Source organism: Colobus angolensis, unplaced genomic scaffold (genome assembly GCF_000951035.1).
Source record: "Colobus angolensis palliatus isolate OR3802 unplaced genomic scaffold, Cang.pa_1.0 Scaffold73, whole genome shotgun sequence".
Taxonomy (NCBI): Eukaryota; Metazoa; Chordata; class Mammalia; order Primates; family Cercopithecidae; genus Colobus; species Colobus angolensis.
Window position 1 is genome coordinate 11,717,658 of NW_012121043.1, and position 9,119 is coordinate 11,726,776.

Sequence of the window (9,119 nt, forward strand, 5' to 3'; positions counted from 1 at the left end):
GGATCTAGAACTTTGGCCTTATTATAATTATGTTTTGATTTACTCAAATAAGACTATACTAATGAAAGCACTAACAGTAAATTTCACATATAAACTAAAGTTTGAACAAATATGCCAGAAGTGTCATCCATGGTGGTAAATAGTAACATGAAGTGTTATATCAATTCTTAAAACTAGAAGTGTCTACAATGAAATAATGCTTGTAATTCCAGAAGTTTGTAATGCCCTTGGGGACAACCTGGACTTATACATGTGCAAATGCACAATGCCCATTAGAACAGCTTCAATTTGTCCCACAGGGAGTCCTCTGACACTCTTATGAGAATTTCAGTTTTCCTCTCCTTCCTCGGGCAAAAGTCCCCAGTTGCACAACTGGACCACTTGTGTGCTCAAACCAAATTTAATAAACAACAATTTTCTATGCTTGGAAAAATAAACCTTCAAAAAGAATGGGTATGCAATGAATTACTACCTGTGTTATTGACACTGCTGTGCTATTGTATGTATTTCTTTTTAGAAACCACAACACGTTTAAAGGATATCCACAATTTCCTTCAAAATAAGGGTAAGGAAGAAATAATTCCTCTAATTTTCATTATCATTTATAGAAAGGTTGATAATGCCACTTAATGCATTAAAATTTTAGATTGGGTAACAAGCTGCCATAATAACAATTACTAAACTGGATGACTCTGACTGGACTATTTTTATATTTCAGTTTTATGAGTATAATATTGATAAATAGTTTTAAGACTGAATTGTTCCTTTAATATTTTACCATTTTCTTGATGTTATTATAATGAATTAATATGAACTATGGCATTAAGCAATTAAAATTTGGTTTAAAGGCTCAGATTATAATGATTCTTAGAATTATTTCTTGGAATTATTCTGATATAAATACTCATTCCTTTTAATTAACCATAATTCTCCAATTAAAACTTTTAAGGTGAGTCACTTACATATTAACTCCTGTATTCTTTCACTCATGTTTGACAATAATTTGACATCTCACACTATAAATGTTATTGATGTGTATAAAGGTTGCCTTAAGTAGAGTCCTGGTATTTCTGCTTTGGCTACTTTTGAAACCAATATCTTTTGTCCTTGTACTTCTCTCTCTCTCCATATTCCAAATGTAGGATCAATGTGTTTAATTGGCCATCCTAGATCATTTCCCTTCACTCTAGATGTAAGAGGAATGGGAAAATGAGTTTCTATTTCTTTTGGCTTCTAGAGCAGTAGATAACCTCTGACAGCCTCTATGTCTTGGATGGCAAAAAACAAGGTCCACATCTTGGCCATTTACAGGACTTATGTCTACTTTGTTACCTCTTTAATATAACTTGCCTGACTTGATTTTCTTGCCATCCTTTTTGTTTCCTTTTTAAGCTTCTATGGATACATCATTTTTAATTATGCCTTTGACTACTATGATAAATCCAAGTAATCATTTCTATTGAGCTAAAATAGGCTCATATTACTGATCGGAACACACCTAGTTGTTCAGATGATGCTCACTCCAAAAACTTGTCAGCACACCTGAGTTCTCAGTGTTTAATGTCCACATTCCCAGTCACCAGGTAACTCCTCTCTCCTTCACTGACCACTTATTTCCCACAAAATATGTCACAGAATACTAGAGACTCAACATTCTGAATTCTTTAGAATATATCTCTTTGTCTTACCATCTCTTTCAATGTCGTATCACATAAAGACTAGACACTTAACATGCATTTGAATCACCTGGAGGGTATTTTCAAATAAAGACCACAAGACCTCATTCCTGAAATAATTTCTACATTAAAAGTTCACAACCTATATTTTTCAAAAAAACGATCTCAGATAGTATTTATGGGTAATCTGATTAGGGATTGCCTGGAACTTACTACAACTATCTAATTTGTATCCCTGAGTCCAGTTGCCTCTTCTTGTAGCATACTTTCTACACTATCAAAAACTAAATTTAGAAAATATATTAGGATGTAATGTCCCATCTTAAAAATTTTGGCATGTGCTTATTGTATGAAGAATAAAGGTTAAGATTCTTCACATGGCATTTATTTCATTTATTTTTAATTCAGACCCTTCAAAAATCTTTCCTGTTGACATTGGATCATATGCCAGACCCACAATTTTTCTACTGCACTCAATAGTGTCCATATAAGTGTAGTGCATACAGAGAATGCCTCTCCTCTTACCTTAATCTGTTAATTACTGCACAGCTTCAAACCAAAATATATCATTTTTTTCCATGTATTTCATTGCAACAAATCCAGTTTCATCAGTTATAGGACTGATTAAAAGAACTGAGAGGGTTTGATCATTTTATGGTTTATTTCAACATCTCTTCCCCCATTTCAACTCATAATGCCATTGCAAATGTTCCCTTTCATTTGTTGCATTTTATTTTAGAGGACATGCAGTGAGGACATGGAAGAGGAAAATGCAACGTTGCTGACAGAGTTTGTTCTCACAGGATTTTTATATCAACCACAGTGGAAAATACCCCTGTTCCTGGCATTCTTGGTCATATATCTCATCACCATCATGGGGAATCTTGGTCTGACTGCAGTCATCTGGAAAGTCCCGCACCTTCATATCCCAATGTACTTACTCCTCGGGAATTTAGCTTTCGTGGATGCTTGGTTATCATCCACAGTGACCCCAAAGATGCTGATCAACTTCTTAGCTAAGAGCAAGATGATTTCTCTCTCTGAATGCAAGATACAATTTTTTTCTATTGCAATCAGTATAACCACAGAATGTTTTCTCTTGGCAACAATGGCATATGATCGCTATGCAGCCATATGCAAACCTTTACTTTATCCAGTGATTATGACCAATGGACTGTGCGTCCGGCTATTAATCTTGTCATATGTAGGTGGCCTTCTTCATGCTTTAATCCATGAAGGATTTTTATTCAGACTAACTTTCTGTAACTCCAACATAGTACATCACATTTACTGTGACATTATCCCATTGTTTAAGATTTCTTGTACTGATTCTTCTATTAACTTTCTAATGGTTTTTATTTTTTCAGGTTCAATTCAGGTATTCAGCATTGTGACTATTCTTGTATCTTATACATTTGTTCTCTTCACCGTTTTAAAAAGCAAATCTGATAAAGGTGTAAGGAAAGCCTTTTCCACCTGTGGAGCCCATCTCTTCTCTGTCTCTTTATACTATGGCCCCCTTCTCTTCATGTATGTGGGTCCTGCATCTCCACAAGCAGATGATCAAGATATGGTGGAGCCTCTGTTCTACACGGTCATCATTCCTTTGTTAAATCCTATCATCTACAGTCTGAGAAATAAGCAAGTCACAGATTCGTTCACAAAAATGTTACAAAGAAATGTTAAGGTTTCAAACTAGTATCCTTTCTCTAATTATGAAAATAGTCACAAAATTGTGCAAGTTAGAGATACCTATGTTGTTCAAACATTTTTGCAAGTATGACTGTTCTAGCACTTTAATGAGCTAATGTTTTAGTACCTAATAAACTAATCACAATATGTCTATATGTTATTCAAAACCATTCTAGAATTTTTTATCATGTTCATATAATAGAATAATGATCACAGAAAGCAAATAAAATAGTCTAGTTCATCATATAAATACTTGAGTATGGTGGTTTCAATACTAATACCACTGTATTACCTGAGATGCCCATCACATTTAACTCATAGTGGAGGCAGATTCGTTTTTGAGGGAACAGAGGTAAATCTCAGTGATTCTGCTTACCATCAGAGGTCTTCCATTTCACTACATTAGGAAAGGGTGACTTCTATTCTGGTAGGGAGTCAACTCACAGGTCAAGTAACAAAATAAACAGAAATGGAAATGCAACGAGAAAAATAAAAATAGAAGGAGATAACAGTGAAGGCATTGCCAAAGTGTAAGAGTATGTCCTAAACTCCGTGTGCTTGTATGAGTAGGAAGGCAAACTGCCTCTAACTTCCTAGGATGGCTTCTAAGGCCCTTCCCAGCTATGTTTATATGATTTTAGACAATCTGGAAGGCTTCCCTAATTCAGGAAATTAAAAGATTAAATAGAATAACTACCTTTAGAGTAGTCATAGAGAAGAAGTAAGTATTTTGATAGCAAGAAAATGGTCTTCATATTTTTAGGAATAAATGAAGCTACCAGGGTTTGTAAAAATCAATGATATTGCAAAGTTGTTGGAATGTGTTGTATCAACTGGGGGCTTTAAATGCCTACCATGGAAGTTCAAATAATGTTAACATGATATGACATCATGGAGCCCAGAAAGAGGAAGTAAAAACATTAAAACAAGGTAAGAGTTTGGTTATTTTCTGCCTCAGAAATTCCTTGATTGTTAACCTTCTTAACACTTCATGTACTTCAAGTATGTTAATCATCTTTCTACCAGTCCACCCTGCCATTCATTTTCAACACTGAAATTTCTTTCACATTGTCACTGATACCACTGAGGTCCGTAGCCTAAAAACTACTCACATGTGGTTTTGCAAACCTCTAGTTACTTATTTCCTCTATGCTTCTAACAGTCACTCGCTTCCCCAACATCGCTGTCAGATTGTTTTTCGCAAACGGAACTCTAATAATTATATTCCTCTTCAACTTATTTTGTTAGATTGTCATTGCCGTCAGATTATATGTATGTTTTAGTTATCTATATCAGTATGCATACATATGCATATGATTATTTTTGCATATATAGTTAATACATATGTATGGCTAATAAACGGTACATATTAGTTAAAATACAAATGCAGCAGCATTAGAATTTAGAGTGTAATTAAGGAGACTTGACTCATTTTGCAACACCAGTTTGCATGTGGTATGGGGCTTTCCTGAAGGGGCAAGAGAGGAGATGAAGGCTTTTAAAGGGCAAACGTGGAAGTACGGCAAAAGTAAAGATTGTATTGGCTAAAGTGGAGCACTAGTGTTATTTTGATCATTCCAGTGGCAAATACCTAGTTAGAAATTAGCTAGGGAGTTTTGGTTAGTTACAGTTAACTTTTGTTTTACCATTTACAATGAGTTGAATTTCTGTTTGCTTAGGTACAAAACCCACTTTGCTGGACCCATGTCAGCCTAATAAAATTTAATTTCATTATTTTCACTATTTTCTCCCTTCTGGTCAGCCTCTCCATTATGGGACATTGACAAAAACTCAGGCACACTTGCCACTTTCTGTGACCAGCACAGCTGGTTTGTCTTTGTCTCAGCATAGAGTTCATAATTTACAAGGTTTGGTCCCTTATAAAAACGTTTCTTTTATTGGACACTTCGTTTTTATTATTCTAATCATAGAGAGAAAATCTGGCACAGTGTGGTGGCTACAAACATGTATTTAAAACTCTTGAGAGAATACAGCACACCAGGAAGATGACAATGACTATCACAAACATAATGCCAAGGGACTGGGGTACACTCCATAGCCAAAGTACGCTTGAACAAAACCAACTGAAATAAAACAAAGGAAAACAAAAGGTTAATGGTTAAAACCACTGATAAGCTTAGCATGTGAGCCCGGAGGGCAGTTAGTTGAGAAGACTTTTAGATTTAAGCTCAAACCATCTTTAGATGATGAAATAAAATGGCAGTTGCAGTCTGATAATTTTTCTGTTTTGCAGTTTGAATGCCTCTTGTCATGTCATTGAATGTTTTGTGAAGCTCCTGAGTGGCCCAGTAAGCATCATGCATGAAGATTATCCTCTGACATTTATATCAAGTTGTCCATCCCTAGCTTGCAGCCCTTCAGGAATAGGACAATTTCTAAGCAGATAATAAAACATCAAAGACAATGAACAGAACTGGAATTTAATTATGGCTGCACTATATTTTTCTACTGAAACATAATTTTCCCTCTATAATCACCCCCATTTCTTTCATATATAATTATAGTAAGACTAATTTGTTTACCAAATAGGTCTATCCTCATTAAGCTTCAACTGAGTATTTACATAAGTGCAAGTAGGAATAGGAATTGATACTCTTTTTAAGAAGGCCTTGCTACTACCTTTACTAAATAATCTCAGATTAGACTTTAAAGGCTGTTCAAGCTATAAAGTCATACCAACAACCTACCATTAGTTTCACCTGCAATTCTGATAGATTTAGGTAAACTCTCCTGTACTCAAAAAGGTCCTAAAAGTATCTTTCAGTTTCCTGGGCCTTCCAGATAGTAAGGTCTTTCTTACTCTTTACCAGTATTGTTAGAAAGTTTGTGAGCAGCTATCAGGCCAGATTTTCTGAAGGAGCTGGCTCTAGTTTTGTTTGATAAACACCTGCAAATCTCATGTTGAAATTTGATTACAAATATTGGAGGTCAAGATGGGAGGTGTTTAGATCATGGGGATTGATCTGTCATGAAAGCCTTTGATTTAACAGATTATCACAGATCGTGTGAACCTGAAAAATATATTGGTGAATTTCTATCTTTCTGAGTTTAAATAATCCTTAAATAAAATAAGCACATATTCTTCTATAGGCCAAATGAATAGAGCTCTATTACGAATTAATTTTGCAATACCATCCAAAGGTAGAAAAATGCCACACATACAAACATATGTAGACACAATAGACATACAGAAAGAAGCAAATGTTACAGTGTTCATTCTAAAATTGTAGCCACATCAGGTACAGCAATAACAAACTTAAGGCTGGGCACAGTGGCTCTTGCCTGTAATCCCAGAACTTTGGGAGGCCAAGGCAGGTGTATCACCTGAAATCAGGAGTTTGAGATCAGTCTGGCCAACATAGCAAAAACCTGTCTCTACTAAAATAGAAAAATTAGGCAGGCGTGGTGGTGCACCCCTGCAGTCCCGGCTGCTCGGGAAACTGAGGCAGGAGAATTGCTCAAACACAGTTAGCAGAGGTTGCAGTGAGCGGAGATCACGCCACTGCACACCAGCCTGGTCGGCAGAAAAAACTGCATTTCAAAAACAAAAAAAGAAAAAAACAAACTTAGTAATTTATAAGATTATCTAGACATGAATTGTGTTTCTCATAGTTGGAAGACAATGTCCTGTCCAGATGACCAAAGCTTTTTATTAATATTTTTGGAAAATATTTTTACTATTTTTCATTAGCCCCACTTACAAATGCCACTTTTTTTTTCAGGTGTGACTTCTCTTTGAAATTTGCATATAAAATTATAAAGGTCTCATTTCTTATAGTAGACATGTAAGAATATTTACATATTAAAATCATAGTGCTTAGATTCTGGACTTCGTTTTCCAAAACAAATAAACAAAAAGAATGCTGATAGAGACCCAGTTAAGACAAGAAGACAGCTAAGATAACCACCTTAAAGAAAGGTAAGTTTTGTGATATAGATTAAGTTAATGCTTTCGCCTTCTCCATTATTTAGAGGTTTAGTCCTACTACTCTTCCTGGACCAGATACGTAGATCTCTTACAAATGGAGATTCCTTTAAATTTTTCTTCTAAAGGGAATCTCAAAACAACCAAGCCAAAATAGTCTTTATGCCAATAGATAAAATATTTTGGTAGTTATTTGGCCCCATCATTCACATATCATCCCAGCTTTTGTTTTGTAACTACATTAAAGATTTCAGGGTGATCTTATCAGTGAATAGGACAAGGATTTTCTATGCCTGAACTCAGCATAGATTGACCACAATGTTTTACAAATAGTACTTCTATTCTTGCCTTTTATTCAGAGACTGGCTTATCCTTTTTTTTTTTTCTTTTGATTGCATGACAGACATGTGAGTTTTTGAAGAAATTCTTTGGGGATGAATTCTAAGAGATTATTTATTTTTCAGCACTTTTGGTCTTTCCCTGGAAGATTGAGGGATTGGATCTTTCCTGTCTATGTTAGGTATGTAACATTTAGCTTCCGGTACAGGCTTCTCTAGGTTCCAGGATCATGTGAATAAACTGGTACAGATCAGGGAGTCCTAAATCATATGATCCAAGAAGAATTAGAAATTCCACAGAAAATTTCTGGGGCATATGTTTGGACTGGATATTTTTCGCTATTGCTCTGAGCTCAGATTTTGACCAAGGTGCAAAAATGGGTAAAGAAGGCAGTCCTGGTTCATCTGATCAGCTGACTTTATAAGGCAACTGACTAGTTTTCTTTTACTCTTACAGGTGAAAACATAACTGAGCAAAAGACTTAATAGACTCAGAGTTAGGAGGTAGAGGATAATACAGAGAACATAATGAAATGAAAATGAGAAAACATTTCATAACATGAAAATGAGAAAAATCTTACATAAGAATATTTTCACAGTGATTCTGAAATAGGAAAATTAGACAGTACTTCTAAACTCCAAGCTTACTTTCTTCACTCCTACATGTAGGCAAAACTACATTCGGAAAAAATTTAGTTTATCGTGTGTGACTTTGAAACAAAATGGTAAGAGCCCCTCATCAAAGCAAACCTCCTCCTTGCTTGGGGTGCAGGCCACAAGATTAGATATTATGGCTCCAGAGTCATACAGCCAGAGGCTACAAGACTCCTAACCTCCCTAATTACTTCTGTAGATAACATTATTATTGTAAAACCTAAGGTTTTTAGACCCTGTATCATGATGAAACACGTCGCACCACCCAGACTGGTAAACTCACTTGTCTGATCTTGTAGCTCTTTTCCAGAAACTGGTTTACTGCAAGAGGACAGTTTTGACTCATGCATTTATCCCCAAACCAACAAATCAGCATTCCCCATTTCCTAGCCTTGTGTCTGAAAAACTATCTATAAAAACCCTTAGACTCTGGGTGCAATGGCTCATGCCTTTAATTCCAGTGCATTGAGAGACCGAGGCAGACAAATCAATTGAAGCCAGGAGTTTGAGACCAGCCTGGCCAACGTGACAAAATTCTGTTTCTTCTAAAAATACAAAAATTAGCCAGGCGTGATGGTGCATCCTAGCTATTTGGGGGGCGGGGGGGGCGTTGAGGCATGACAATCACTTGAACCCAGGAGGGAGAGGTTGCAGTGAGCAGACATCCTGCCAGTGCACTCCAACCTGGGCAATAAAGTGAGACCCTGTCTCAAAAAAAATGAAAAAGAAGAAGGAAGAAAGAGAGAGAAAGAAAGGAAAGAAAGGAAAGAAAGGAAGAAAGGAAGGAAGGAAGGAAGGAAGGAAGGAAGGAAG

General features: G+C 35.9%; 1 protein-coding gene across 1 annotated transcript; it reads left to right on the forward strand.

Moving 5' to 3' along the window:
• The first annotated feature begins 2,433 nt into the window (after positions 1–2,433).
• LOC105501652 (olfactory receptor 5H1) lies at positions 2,434–3,375 on the forward strand. The gene has a single exon (XM_011927661.1). It carries the CDS (start codon positions 2,434–2,436, stop codon positions 3,373–3,375), a length of 942 nt encoding a protein of 313 aa, XP_011783051.1.
• Positions 3,376–9,119: the final 5,744 nt, after the last annotated feature.